Here is a 15,772-nt window from a genome sequence, read left to right as displayed (position 1 = left end):
CTAAAAATAAAACAATATTGTTGGTAATGAGATCAAAATTTCTACATAGAAAAAAATATAAGTACATATTTCAATTACTCAATGAAGAATTTAAATGTATGCTCATAATAACAATTAGTGATCTTGGGAAACATTCAGTTTTGCGATCTGATATGACGTAAACATATATTTTTTAAACATTTTGACATCTCAACATAGATAAAGAATAATATAGAAGTCTGGCTTATGACCTGTCAAAATGTAAAAATAACTCCTAAGTGGAAAAACCCAGATTTGTAAACAAGGATTCGGACACACTCTAAATGTTGTGAATTTTTTTTCATATATTTTCATGCGTAACTAACATTTTCATTTACTGCACTTTACCCTTTTCCACTCTGACCATTTTTTCTCACAACTGATCAGCTACTCTGATCAAAAAAATGCGACATTTTTCTACCATTAAAATAAATATTTTGGTTCCATAATTTTGGGCATCTGTCTGGCAATTCGTATGACCATGTTAAGATGAACTGTATTTATCTGAAATATTTTTTGGTAGAATATACAATGCTCGGGTGATAGAGAAATCAGTGATTAAAGTTATACCTGCGTCGGGCCAGACATTGTGGCCCACGGAGCTGCCTACTAGAATCATACGGGCCAGAATGTCTGGCCTACAGAGTGGTAAGAGTTAAAAAAATGGATTTATAGTTTTAAAATAAAATAAGACATTTATAACATTACATAATTGATAACTCAGGAAATAAATAATTACTTTAAAAAATATAATGTTATGTATGTACCATGAATTACAAATGAGTAATATAAATACTTGATAAATACAAACTTTACATATGTATACACAAATCCTTCTATAAATTAGATTATTAAAAAAGTTATACAGGCCTGCAGGAAAGTACACGGGTTTTTCAAATAAAAATTCAATTGTTTTTTATTGTTAATAATGTTTTCAAATATGTTATTTATGAAATGAAACCCCCTCTATCTTCCAATATTAAATGATCATGTGATTATTCACTCAGGTACTTTCCGGTACTGCTAATACAAAATGATTTACAGTGGAACCCCTCATAATGAGCATAATTCGTTCCAGAATCTTACTCTATAAGTGAACATGTTTTGTTTGACTGACACGGAAGTCCCGGCTTACAAGTGAATGTCGTGAAAAAGGGACTCGCCTTTTCTCTGTAACTCGTTTTGCGAATTGTCACTCATTAAGAGAGCAACTTTATCAGTTTTTTTAGCTAGTTATGTGAATTACTCGTTATGAGAGATTCCACTGTATATTCAAATGGGTACACCAATGGTATACTTGATGTGATGCTCCCAAATGTCCCTATTTTGGTACTTATTTTTATGGGTACCGAATTGTTTGACTTTCAGATCATTGTTAGGAATGACTGAATTAGCATATGGCTTTGCTCCTCTACCAAACTGTTTTGGCACAATTGTTTTCTATGCTTTTGTACCAAGTCATTTTCTGTAATATAACCACTCAAAACATAACTTTAGTGCTAATAATATGTAGCTAACATATCGCACACTCCTTTAAAAAACATCATAAATCGAAAAACTTAATTTTTCAGGAGAACGTTTTTAAAGTTTTAAAATATAATACAATGTATTAAAAATTAATATCAAGTCACTTATTGAACTTTTTACTGTGCAACAGATCTTTTTAGGTAAAACCTGAAAGTTTTTTCTCCATTTGAAAAATATTTAGTATATTTAAAAAAATAATTAAACAAAAACTCTTCTTCAAAATGCAAAAACAACCCTTTCTGCCCTGTAGCGGGTAAATATTAAGTTAAAAATATGCCACCTTTGCTGGGATATAGTACATTTTCTGGGCATTCCGAAAACATGCATGACTTAAAATTGTCAATTTTTGATTTATGACGTTCTTGAAAGGAGTGGGCGATATGCAAAACTATGTATCATAACGGAGAGGGTATTTCATATCGCGGGTGTACTGGCAAAAAATGTTAAATTGAAAATATGCAATTATGACTAAATGATGCATTATTATAGTTTTCAGCATTTTATAAACTGGCAAAATACACTAAGTAGTTTGAAATGTCATATTTATGTGGTTTTACGAGTAAATTCAACTTTAAGTTCCATAGCGGGTATTTTTTCAGGCTAAAAGCTTTCAATAACAGGGATTTTGCAGTTAACATTTTTTGCCAGTATTATACCCACGATATATACTTTTATGCAAACAATACATGAATTAATACATTCCCAATGAATATAATGACAATACAATAAAAACAAGATTCTGCTATAACTTCATACTTTTATCAGGGTCCCAGTCATCTCTTAGAGCCGACTGCAGGAACTCTTCAAACTCCATTTGCTTTTGTTTCTCTAATTCCAGAGTTTTTTCTAAATCTGTAAATATTTTATGGCATTGACTAGTTTTTTTTATCGTCTCTTCCATATCTGTTAATACTGAGCTTATCCATGCATCATCCAGTGATTCACTATCGTCGGAAGAGTCCATCTTCCTTCTTTTAGGATTACTAGTATCTAACTCACTCATATCATCCGGAAAATCTTCGACAACGGGAGAGATGTCTCGAGTAAGGGTCGACTTGTACCACCACGGACTGGTACGGTAATTATTTAGGTCTCTCGGCTTATAAACTACAACAAAATCATTCGAGTATAAATCGGGTTGATACGATGAGTCAGGCAATTTTTCATTTAAACATTTGATTGTTTCCGCAATTTTTTCAGACACGAGAATGTTCATGATTTCAATCCAAGAGTATGTTGATACATTATCCTCATCTTCAGGATCATCTTTAATATTACCGAGTATTCGTAAAACCACTTTTTCAGAGTTAGAGAACCAATTCAACTTGGAAACAAATTTTCTAAGAGATTCTTGAAAATTTTGGTAACTAATCGGTGGCCATTCTGCCGTATATTGCGGCATCTTGAAAGAGCCGATTGTTTCCTTGACAGCGGGTATGTTAGATTTCCAATTTCCGCAAATGTATTCATACTCTTTAGGATAGGCAGGAGTGAAGGTTAAATATTCTTGAAATTCACAGGGAAACACCGGATATTTGCATAAGTCCGGAATAGAAACAATTTCTGCGGCTTTATCTACGGCCTCATTGTAAAGGTTGGTCAGAATGTCAATATTATCAAAAGCATGCTTTAAAGAAGAATTTAAGGACAATTTGAATCGATACCATAGTTCACTTCCGACGCATTGATCCAAGTAACTGGATAAGAGTTGAGACTCAATGGTGGGACTTTTAGTAAATCTTTTAGCCAACCATTTGAGGGCTTCTTTAGTCGATATAGACATATTCTCATAATCGAACTTAGCGGGTCGAATAACGTTGAAATCTGATATGAATTTGTGAGTTTTGTACTGATCTAAATATGATTCAACAGTGGTTACTTCGTCTTTTCTATGCGAAACTAAAAGTAAAACAATCGGTATGCATTCGTAATCACATTTGGTCACTATGGCATAGTTTATCCGCCTCATCAAGTCGGCTATACTTTCGTATTCCGTGTTACAGAAAATCATCAGTCCATTTAATCCACTCATCTCCTTGGTATCAGATTTGTTTGCGTCGCAACAGGAAATTTCCGTAATGGAAATGGCAAACTTTTTGTACCAATAATTTTCACTGAGATATATCTGATTATTAAGCACATCAATTTGATTGTCCGTAAAGAGGTCCTTGAACCAATTGCGAAAGAATGACGAGTATTTTTTGGACTTGGTTTGATCAGGAACTGAAAAAACTATCTTCCAGTAGACATTCAGGGACACCGATTTGCTTTTTAGTGTTTGGGATGTTTTGAGGAGAGATTTTTTCACCGTTTCAAATAGATTTATCGTATAATTCCTGTACGGGCTGGGTAATTTAAAGTTAGGCAGCTTTCCGCGGTGGAAATCTCTCATTCTCTGTATGGCGTGAGACTGTGTTAGGGGGGGAGTCGGGGGCGGGCGGGTGGGAATCCAGGCGGGGGTGATGTGGAGCAAGGATCGTCGCCTTTTAGACTTTATCGTTTGAGACCTCCACAATCTGCCTGCGGCCCGACAGACTATTCTCTGCCGTATTTCGTTCAGTCTTCTCGCTGCGCATATTCCGGATTTGCATTCTTCAACGCATACTTCAGAGACTAATTCTTCCATCGTGTTATGCGCGCATTTCATTAAAGCATCATATTTATCCATCTCTTCTTCCATAATTTCGAAACAAAGCTGTTCTACAACTTCGTTAGAAATTTCTGGAATTATTTCTTGCAATTGTTTATCTATCCGCATTTCTAAGTCTCGTTTCTCTTTTTCCTGTCTCTCCAATTCCGCTTTTTTCTTCGCTAATTCGGCCTGTTTCTTTTCTAATTCAATTTTTTGTTTGGCTAATTCCAAAACTCTTTTTTCTTCATTTTTACGTTTCAGCTCTTCCTGTTTACGAATTTCTTCTTTGATTTTCTCTTGCGCTCTTCTGTCTTCTTCCTGTTTCTTTTTGGCTGCCATTGCAGATTTTTGCCTCATTTCTTCCTCAATGGCTTTACTGTTATCAATCTGAGTTATACTAGCTACTGCATTGCTGAATAGAGCTGTGGCTGGATTGAAAATATTACTTTGCAAAGGTGCCGATGTAGTGTCGGCCGCTAATTTGAAAATATTGGTAGTATTGACTTCGCCGACCGAGCTAGGTTTGTTTCCAAAAAGAGGTTGAGCGGACGCAAACATGTTTCCCGCTGCCTTAGTGCTAGTATTAGAAAACAGTGTTGTACTCGCATTTTGATCAAGTTTATTTCCAAATAGATTTTTTGGAGTGGAATCGATTTCAGCGACTCCCTTACTAAATACGTTAGCGGAATTATTCTGCCAAAGTGATTTTGACGGTTCGGCTTCTGTGGGCTTTGAAAAAACAAATTTGTTGGCCGCATTGGAAAATACGCTAGTGGGTTTTTTTAATAAATGACTATCCGCGTCCCCGCTGCCTTTTCTGAATAGGTTGTTATCTGCACCTTCACTATTTTTGTTTTCCGAAGTGTCAATATTAAATGCATTTTGGGAAAACACACCCTTGGGTATTTCTGGTTTGGCAAAAGTGAAATCAGTATTTTTAGGTCGGCTCGGGAACACGTTGGAAGTCTTAACAGGCGGGTGACTGAATGCTTCCTGAGATGTAGCCTGGGAGGATCGTACCGGTAGTGACGATGCTTTGAGCATACTCGCTATCTCTTGGGACCTCTCCTTAGGAACTCGATAGCCCTGATCTTCAGCTAAGATAGCCGATTTCTTTATAAAACCGGAAGCCTCGAAACTGGAATGAGGCGTGTAGTCTTCAAACGGGGGTAGGACGTCGCCGTAGACCACCTCACCGAGTGACGTTTTCAGTTTGGATTCCACAAGGCTGATAGCTCTTTCGGGCGAATACGGCGAACTATTATCGCGAAAAGCATTTTTGTCTAATATTATGTAGGTGGCGTCTTGATCCGTCGTCATTTGTAGGCCATAGTGATCGAGGAAAAGTTCCATACTATCTAAACTCTCAAAGGCGAGTAGTTCCATCAATTCGTTGGCCGGAAACTGAGATATGCCGCGAGGCGAGTATGATTTTATCATTCTTGTTAAAGCGCGTGCCCGCACGTCGTTAAAGTAGCGGAGTAGTATGCAAGCATTTATGTAGGTCGTATCTCTGACCAGTTTAAAAAACTGAACATAATTGTTGTTATCCAGGGCGGTGAACACTTTGATGGCAAAACGTATTTCTGGAGAACTTTGGACTTGTGGATCCAGACGTTGAACCTAGAAAAAAAACAAACCATTCAAAATTTTTAAACATTGAACATAGTTTTAGAGAAAATCAACACTGTGTCGGAAAAAAAAACTGGACTAGGTTCTCCTAATAAAAGTTAGATGCTGTCTAAAGAGTATTATTTTATTATTCAAACCCTTATCCGCACCCGATCATATAAACGCAGTGTTATTTTGATTGTTAACACATGAAGAAAAGGAAAGAATCAGCCCTCTGCATCAGCTACCAGAGTGATATTAAATATTAGTGAAAAACATCACTTTTATTGCCCCCCCCCCCTGGGAATCGAACCAGGACATCAAGTACGGTAGCCGAACGTGCTGACCACTAGGCTATGGAGGCGAACAAATAGCCTACAATGAATATTTGAGCACTAACTATACAAAATAACTTTGTTTAAAAATCAATATATTTTATTTTTTTATATCTCATCAAAGATGAAGAAGAATATGGAAGTCTGGGCATTTACGGGGCTTATTTTTTTAGGCTTATTTTATTACAACTTAATTATAACGTGGACTAGTTTTGAAGCAGACACTTCTTTCTTACGATTAATAAATCAAGATTAATCTCTTGATTAATAAACGAACTTACACTTAGGTTGACTACTGGTAGGTATTAATAAATGCCCGTTTTGGCGCTCATTTTGTCTCTTCAATCTCACCTCCCACATGAAGTTGGAGTCGTTACATTTAACATTTAGGGATATTCACATTTCACCCGTTTTTAAACCACATTTTCTTACGGTGTACAAAATACATATCACCGGTGCATGCGGAAGTATTCAGCACCAGGAAGGATTTTTTTTTAATTTTTTTTTAGATGGGAATTGCATTTATTATTTACCTTGCTTATTATGTGTAAGGTTTATAAATCATTAAGTGGATTTTCGTTTCTTCTAGCTAATTAAATATGTTTTTATTTGAGTCTGTGTTGGAAACAGGAGGGATAATCTAGTGTGGGCCAATCAGGAACTTCTCAGCATTTGCTCATTGCTGGGAGGAAACCACGTAAAACTCCTCAGGAGAAGGCGGACTGTTAATCTCTCCTCCCACATGAAGTTGGAGTCGTTACATTTATATTAGGAATATTCACATTTTACCCGTTTTCAAACCACATTTTCATACGGTGTACAAAACACATATCGCTAACTCCTTTCAAGAACGTCATAAATCAAAAAACTTTATTTTCAGGAGAACTTTTTAAAGTTTAAAAATATAATACAATGTATTAAAAATAAATATCAAGCAACTTATTGAACTTTTTACTGTGTAACAGATCTTTTAAGGTAAAACCTGAAGGTTTTTTCTCCATTTGAAAAATATTTAGTATATTTAAAAAATAATTAAACAATACATTTTCTTCAAAATGCAAAAACAACACTTTCTGCCTGTAGCGGGTAAATAATAAGTTAAAAATATGCCTCTTTTGCTGGGATATAGTACATTTTCTGGGCATTTCGAAAACATGCACAACTGAAAATTAACGATTTTTGATTTATGACGTTCTTGAAAGGAGTGAGCGATATCACCGGTGCACGCGGAAGTATTCAGCACCGTAAGGGAAGGGTTAATCTCACCTCCCACATGAAGTTGGAGTCGTGCATGTTGAGCAGCACGACGTAGGCGCGGAACTCGGCCTCGCGCGGGCAGGCGTGTGCGCGGGCTCGCGCGCGCAGGTCCCCATACATGTACTTGAGGCTCTGCAGGCACTTGGACAGGTTCTCTGTGTTGAGGCGCTGGTCGAACGAGGACGGCGGCTCCTCCACCAGCCGCGCGGCGCAGTGCGCGTGGAAGCGGGCGCACGCCTCTACCAGGGACACGGAACCTATGGAAAGTCAATCATTGTTGTTGTTTTTTTTTTTAAAGGTATTAGGAGTATGCATTAATTCGTGCGGTTAAAAGAGGGCGTTACTAGTATTATTTTTCATCGTGTTCATCCATGACTATATTCATTTGAAAGCTACTGTCATTGCGCGTCTTTTTCAGTATTCCCCACGGCCCGCATAACCGTTTTCACAAAACAAGCCCTATACGCGGCTCGCATAAACGTATATATTTTTACTTTGCTCCAAGTTTCGAACCTCAATTCAACTCGGAGGGAATTGTTTGTAGTGTGGAACTTTGGATAAAACAATATATGTCAATCCTTGGTCTTATGACATCTGTTGAAATATCTGACTAAACTTTTTAATAAATAAAATAACAGGTTCCTGATTTTTCATGAGGTCGATAATTTATCAACGCCTTATATGTGTTTGGCCCGCCTCCGTAGTGTAATGGTGGTCAGCACGCTCTGGACTAGTACCTGAAGCGGAGGGCTGAACACCTTTTCTTTATGTGTTAACGATCAAGATAACTCTGCATTTATATGATGTAGCGCCCTATGCACCATCAGGTGTGGATGAGAGTTTTGAAGAAGATTATAGGAAGGTATGAAAGAATTTAATAATGGCAAATCAAAAACTGAATATGACATTTTTCAAGAACAACCCTCAAATTTAGAGGGTTGTCTGCAGGTAGGAAAAAAAGGATGGGAAAGTAAGAAAAATATCCCAACATCTAAATCATTCTCAAATTCATTTTACAACTAGCGGGAATTAAACTTGACTTCAAACGTAAACACCTACCCAACCATGGCCATGGTCCCTATCAATATTAACATTTAATAAAAAAGACTCACCTTTGCAACACAGAGCTTGCTGTGTAATATCCTTTCTGATAGATCGAAGCCGATCCCATAAGAAATGGAACCAATCCTCCAGGGAACTCTGAAAATATACAAAACTGTAATAATTATTTCATTAATTAATTCGGCAGTCACTTTGCAGTAACATCTATCCATTTTTAATTTAAATTTCACTTGTAAATACTACTATTTCTTAAAATCTATTATGATATGTGTTTCAATCCAATTTAAAAAAATTGTTTTTAACATGGTGTTTGAAAATAATGAAGAATGCATCGAAATACATGTCACAATAGATTTTAATAAACAGTCGTAATTACGAAGAGAAATTTAAATTTTAAATGTAATAATTGTTGCTTTAGAAAACAGTCTAAAGCAGAAGTGTCAAACTCAAAAGGCACCAAGGGCCGCATAAAGTATTTTGGGTACGCCGGCGGGCCACATAAAAAAAACTCAAAAATCTTACTTTCATTTTTATCTAACTTAATATCAAAGACAGTCACATGAGGTACAGTAGATCCAACTTAATGATTTTGTGAAAGAATATCATATGTTCCCGTACAAAAAATGATTTCAATGAAGAATTAAAATAAATTAAATATATAACTGCAGGTATCCGCGGGCCGCAAAAAAATACTCGAGGGTCACATGCCGCCCGCGGGCCGCGAGTATGACATGCCTGGTCTAAAGGGCATTGCAATGAAAAAATATAATCCATGATAATATATGTGGAAATAATCTAATAAAACATGAGCTTCGCAGCCCAAAGAGAAGAATCAGTATGTTTCAAACCATACTATGATTTAAAGTTGACAGCCTAGATTTACCATAGGCTTTCTACATTTTCAATGAGTACAACTTAAGTTTTTGACTGCTGACAACTAACTAAATGACAAATCCCACTCAAACTTAGTGTCAATATAGAACACAGTTGTGCCAACTTAGTGGGAAAAAATTCTGTTTATTTTTACATAGTCCCGGTATTTATTTGACAGAATGTAAAGTAGAATCAGTTAGTATAAATAAAACTAGGAACCTCTTCTCCTGTGTCCATGATATGATGCAGCAGGTACAAAAGGGTAGTCTGGAGGACGGGTACGGGGCGCAGATCATGGCAGAGCGGTTCCTCCTGGTTAGCGGAGCTCCGACTGTACTGCTTTACAGCGCGTTGAGGGTCTAAACGCCCTGAGTTTTCAGCTGGATCCATTTCATACGAAGATACCTGAATTGAATATCAAAAATCTTATAGCATATGAATTGGAAGGATCAAAATAATACAGCATTATTTGATGATTTTTATTATCTATTCGAGGAGAATTTTGAATGAAGCATATACATATGTATGTAGTTTGGAACAGCTGACTATTACACTCGTCTCTATTCTATTTTGAAAAAAACCATTAGTAAAAAAGAAATACTGTACAGTAAGGTTACATTTTGAAATAACTAAAAAAAGAATGAATTTATCAGTAAGATATAAGATGAATTTATCAGTAAGATATCAATTAATTTTTACTTGCATTTTAAGCAGTTTTAAATTTTTAATTCACAATTTAGAATGAGTAAAAAGGTGACAACATCAATAGTGGACAATTTGGACAGGATGAATACATTTAAACCCTTCATCCATTGGATACATTTCCGCTACGTTTGAGGAACAATATTAAACAATTTCATGACGTTGGAAGAAAAATATCATGGATTTTTTGTTGATTGATTTTGCCAAGCAGAGAATAATAAAACCACGTTTTGAACTTTCGTAGCAGTGAAAGATCATGTAAGGCACACATTGAGGAACATTTTTTCCGGCCAGATTAACAAGGTGTAAAATAGGCATTTTTATTATAAAAGTTATGAGATATGTATAAAATTATTTCATAATAAAGTTATTTTGTAAGTTCAAAAAATATATTTGTTGGGCAACATTCAGAAACTGTTGTTTTGTATTGTGGCAATAAGACAAATATAGGGTCCGCCAAATAACTTTTTTTTTTTGAAAAAAGGGCGCAAAACATCGAGTGTAGCTTCAGCTGTGTGGCACGTAGCGCCGTCCTGTTGAAACCAAATGTTGCCAATATCCTCCTCTTCAATTTTTGTGAACAAAAATCCGTTCAAATTGTTGAGAACGACGGTGAATTGATGTTGATGGCGCTTCACGCACACTTTCTGCCACAACATCGATATTCTCGGGTGTACGCACTGTTTTTGGCTTTTCACGCTTTGGTTTATCGATGAGGATGCCAGTTTCTTTCACTTTTTTCACAAGATAACGAACATACGGAGCTGACGGTGCTTCTCTTCTTCCAAAAACCGTACGCAATTTTCGCACACATTCTGCAACATTACCATGATTTTCAAAGTAATGTCGCAATATTTCCCAGCGTTGTTCAAGCGTATACACATAACCATATTCGCTCAGCGGAAGGATAAAACTAATTATCTGTCAAATCAGACATGAGCTAAGTGTTACCATTCACGAAATAAGCACTAGTTGAAAAAAAAAACTTTAGATGGCGGACCCTTTACTTGATTCCACTTAGTACATGCTACATATTTTCGTAAGTTTGAATAGATTCACTTGTTACCTGTCTTTGAAACTCCCTGACAAGCCGTTCTCTCTCGGGACACATGTCCGGACAGCATCCCTGGATAGCATCTTTTCTTACGGACAAACCAGCCCGGATGATGCGGTCTCTTATTTCCAAGGCTTTGAGTTTGTCCTCCGTAGTATTCCACGCTCGGCTAACCAACAGCTTCAGTTCTTCTCTGTCTATCGTCTGGGTCAGTTGTGTTGCTGGCAGAGGTACACTGGAATGCCGACGAGATAAGCGATTTGGTTAATATAAAATACATATCAGATCAATCGATTGGGATGTTATGGATAAAAATTATATCCGGAAAGAATGTAGGGGTACATCTCAATCAGTGATTTTGAAAGGGGTGGATCATCCTTTTGGGGGCTCTGGTGGATTGCAAGAGGCAATAGGGAAGCGCTGAAGAAAACATGAGACAATCAGATATAGGGCGCCTGTCCACTAAACGGAATTACACGGAATGTTACCGTTCAGCAGGTCAGTTAGCATTTTAAAACAACAATTGGCTTTTGTCAATATTTTTTCGGATTGGTGCTCTTGATCGGTGCGTGAACACATTGCGCGTAAATTCGATCACGCTAAACTGTCGTAGTCGCTTACATTTTTCAAAACCGGACTGCCGGGCTGCAAAATTCCGGGTAGTGGACAAGCCCATAGCTGTGCAAAAAAAGGAATCTAGAGTTTCAAAGAGAGTACATACCAATATTTTTATTCAAAGTATTTTTTTTTATGTGCCTAGTTGCCTCTCAATTCTTGAGACTATAAATGGGCTGAGTTTATTGGGATCAAACAGGGTTATAGGAGGAAGGCTTTGGAATATTATGCAGTGAATGTTTGAATAAAAAAATACATATAAAAAAAATGGTTTTACCTTTGAACATTCTCAACAGGTATGACTTTTTTCTTGACAGCAATTTTTTTAACAGGTGGTCGTTTTGAGTACAAAACAGGTGATGGTTTTTCAACCTCCATTTCTAGAACAAACACAAACATATTGTATATACAATGAAGAGCTAACAATAGAAATATAACTAGCATTGATAAATATATCTATCTAAAATATCGATAAATATATCTGGTGCTGCAAAAATTAAAAACATTTTATGGAAAATTTCGGAATCAATGTACAATGGTTAAAATATTGATCTATGCTCGATTTTTACTTCTTCAGTGGCCTAAAATGAGTTAGGAGTAAAAAAAATGGTGGATTTAACATCCGAGGGATTGTCAACTATTTAACAATTTTACAACTTGATACCAACATTTTCTTAGATATCTGAGCATAGATGAGAAGGGAATGATTTGTTTCTTGTCATGAAAAATATGTATACAAATTTTGAAAAAAATCTAAATAATTTATATTATTAAACATTTATATGTTCAATCACGGGCAAAAAGGCGAAGGGTGAACCAGATAATGATGAGGATAGTTTTTTTGAAAATCTTCATATCCTTCTCTATCCTATCTCTATCCTCACCTCAGTGGTGTATATGGCACTGCATCAAATCAACAGGTTGTTACTTTGATTGCACATTACATCAAGGCAAGATATTCACTCCTGTGCTCCAGATTCTTGGATCTATGAGAGGAATATTGAAGGGATAGATTTGACATAACTAAAGGATTCAGGATGAACGAAATTATTGCTCTATGGGGAAGAAAATGGAGGAAGTATAATGGCAAGGGCACTTGGGGTTGCTCACTCGTACCCGTATAAGCTTGTATAAGACAAGCTATATTTAAGATGTACAAATCCTTTGAGATTTTTGAATGCCTAGACTTCCATATTCTCTTCTCGAAAACCTTCTATTGAGATATCTACAAGAAAGTAATAGCCCAAATTACATTACTTGACATTATCCTAAAAAACAAAAATTGCATACTTTGTTGTCTATGGAGGCGTGGAGGCATTTTTTGTACACCACCGGACATGGCCGCAAGTTCTGCCGCCACATCGGCATCAGGTAACCAATCAGGGTCGTCATTCACTTTAGGCCGCTTCCTGGCATCACCAACAAAATCACATGATCAGGTTGTATAGAATTTCACTATATGCATTATAACCATTTGCTTTTGAATGAGTCCAACTAATGCAGAAAATATGTTCCAATTTTAAATAAAATTGGAACACAATTTTGAAAATAAATTACAAGGCAAGATGGCAGCGCCAAGCTTGCTATCTTGTCTTGTATTATATTTTTGCATGTCAGTTCACACATATTTACAATAACCCCCTGTGCATATGACAAGCAACTATCGACTCCAGTGAATACATAATGGACGTTTTGTGTAGAAGGTTCCAGTAATTGTAAACGCGCAACTAAAACAAAGCTATATGTCTTATTTTGTGCATATTTGTTTGCAGTAATGATTGGACATGTTTTGTTTATTGCCTTTCACTTATTGTAAATTTACATTTTTAAAAAATCTGTTCTTAATTTAAAAGATGTTTAAACTATCATGTAAAATAGTTTAATAAAATATTTTTTCAAGCATTAATATATTTTTTTAAAGTACTTAATTATGCGATAATTAGGTACTTTTCCATACAAATTAGCACTCACATCCAATCATGGCAATAAATTATATTGTAAAAATACTTTCATATAGTTCAAGAACATACTAATTACTAAAATAATGAATCCACGTTGTTGTTTTGGTAAAAAATTATTTCTATTTAACAAATTTCAAACGGGTGTTTTTTTACGCGATTTAATAATTATGTACATATAGTTAAGACCTTAACAAAGTGATTGGTGCATAATATTCATATTAAATATGTAATTCCTTCTTTTTTAGAAAAGAAGGCCTCATTTCAAAGTCAGCTTTGAAATGAGGCTTGCATCAATTTCAAAGCTGATGAAAATTGCATCAATCGACCAAACGGATAGAAATACCTTTCCCGTCCATAGTGTGTTAATATAAGCACATAGAAATTGATAAAATTAGTTAATCTTCAAAACATTAGTAACCAAAATTAATACCTCTCTTTGCTCCACGTAACATCGAACATGAAGCCATCGTACGCGCCAGCATTGAGAATAGCCCTCTCTGCATTTTCTCTGTTTTTATATTCGACAATACAAGATTTCTTTGCTGGTCTCAAAAGGATTTTAATAACTGCACCAAACTTTTCAAAATGCTTGGCAGCGGCGGTTTCATCGTCAAATAGAGATTCCGGCACATTTGAACAGCTTAAAAGTAAAATAAAACCTCATAAATCGTTTTTGTTTATTTATATAGGTTATGTTTCATAAGAGCGAATGTCAGAAATTACCTTATTGGATATGTAATAGGAGGTTCGTCTTGAGAAAGTTCATCATCACACAACCCTTCGTCTTTGATATCATCCATAACAATTATTGCGCTAAAGAATCCAGATTAAACAAATAATGTTTGGACAATTCGGCGTGATGACTGATGACGGTTAAAACAGTTAAAAAATACAAAATAAAATGTCGATTAAAAATGGGCAATTCTTTAAAGTTTCGATTTGTAAGAAAAATATAAAATATTTGATGTCACAACATAAATAAAATAAATAATAATAAAACACTAGTTAAACTTTAAGCGCTTGTTTAAAAATATTGAAAATCGAAAATTATTTTAACAACTTTTTGACAGGACAAGTCCAGAGACAACTCTATTTACCATAGAAAAAATCTTTGGTTTAGTTTTGTTTAGGCACCTACTTTAGATCCTATTGGTTTTTCAAAATAATTTTCACCTTTAAATTCAGTAATGGCGTTAATATTTAGCCCCTTCGTAATCCTACCCTCATCCTCATCCAGTCCACAATAGTGATGGCAAGGGCACTCAGGGTTGCTCACTCGTACCCGTATGAGACCGTATAACTATATTCAAGATGTACGAATCCTTTAAGCTTTGCGAATTCATTGACTTCCATATTCTCATTCTTTACTTTTTATGAAAGAAGATGAAAGTTTGAGCATCCCAGGGCTTACGACCTGACGTTTGTGATCACTTTTTACACTTGTGTAACGTTCACCATTCTGCCCAATGTTGAACATTCATATTTCATTAATTCTGCCACCACACCAACTTTAGTTCTTATTGGTTTTTGAAAAGAATTTTCACCTCTTTTACACATTTTCAGTAATCCCGTTAATATTTCGCCCCCTCCCTTAATCCCAACCTCATCATCATCCAGTACAATAATTTATTTAGTAAATTATGCCCAGAAAATGTATTATATCCCAGCAAAAGAGGCATATTTTTAACATAATATTTATCGGCTACAGGACAGAAAGTGTTGTTTTTGCATTATGAAGAAAAAGTATTGTTTAATTATTTTTTTTTAATATACTAAATATTTTTCAAATGGGGCAAAAACCCTCAGGTTTTACCTTAAAAGATCTGTTGCACAGTAAAAAGTTCAGTAAGTAGCTTGATATTAATTTTTAATAAATTGTGTTATATTTTTAAACTTGTTTTTTGATTTATTACATTCTTGAAAGGAGTGAGCGATATGTGCTAAAAATAAATGACTGACTGACCAGAGCATTTCGTTGTAACGTAACATTTGCAGCGAGCATCCGACATCGGATGAATCACTCGGAACGAGCGGCGAGCAGCTCGGCTCGCTGTACTGACTATACGAATGCTCGCCTAGTAATGTGTTACGTTACGACAAAATGACTCCAGTCAGTCCCCATATT

General features: G+C 35.6%; 1 protein-coding gene across 1 annotated transcript; it reads right to left on the bottom strand.

Annotated features, from left to right (window-relative positions):
• Window positions 1–2,158: 2,158 nt before the first annotated feature.
• On the bottom strand, window positions 2,159–14,738 carry LOC148306283 (uncharacterized). Its single transcript, XM_088265333.1, has 9 exons — window positions 14,371–14,738; window positions 14,078–14,287; window positions 12,977–13,095; window positions 11,964–12,066; window positions 11,084–11,306; window positions 9,535–9,720; window positions 8,493–8,580; window positions 7,390–7,637; window positions 2,159–5,800 (listed from the first exon to the last, which is right to left on the bottom strand). The coding sequence occupies exons 1-9, from the start codon at window positions 14,445–14,447 to the stop codon at window positions 2,288–2,290; spliced, it is 4,767 nt and encodes a 1,588-aa protein (XP_088121459.1). The 5' UTR covers window positions 14,448–14,738; the 3' UTR covers window positions 2,159–2,287.
• Window positions 14,739–15,772: the final 1,034 nt, after the last annotated feature.

This window comes from Brachycentrus maculatus, unplaced genomic scaffold, assembly GCF_059751285.1.
Source record: "Brachycentrus maculatus isolate JH-2025_06_01 unplaced genomic scaffold, ASM5975128v1 h1tg000244l, whole genome shotgun sequence".
Taxonomy (NCBI): Eukaryota; Metazoa; Arthropoda; class Insecta; order Trichoptera; family Brachycentridae; genus Brachycentrus; species Brachycentrus maculatus.
This window is presented reverse-complemented; position numbering and strand designations above follow the sequence as displayed.

Bases quoted from the DNA above. Each gene is read 5' to 3' on its own strand.
- LOC148306283 (XM_088265333.1), bottom strand. From the start codon at position 14,447: ATGGATGATATCAAAGACGAAGGGTTGTGTGATGATGAACTTTCTCAA. The intron at 13,096-14,077 runs GTATTAATTTTG...TGGTGATGCCAG, and splicing joins GTTACGTGGAGCAAAGAGAG to GAAGCGGCCTAAAGTGAATG. The intron at 12,067-12,976 runs GTATGCAATTTT...TGTTTGTTCTAG, and splicing joins ACGCCTCCATAGACAACAAA to AAATGGAGGTTGAAAAACCA.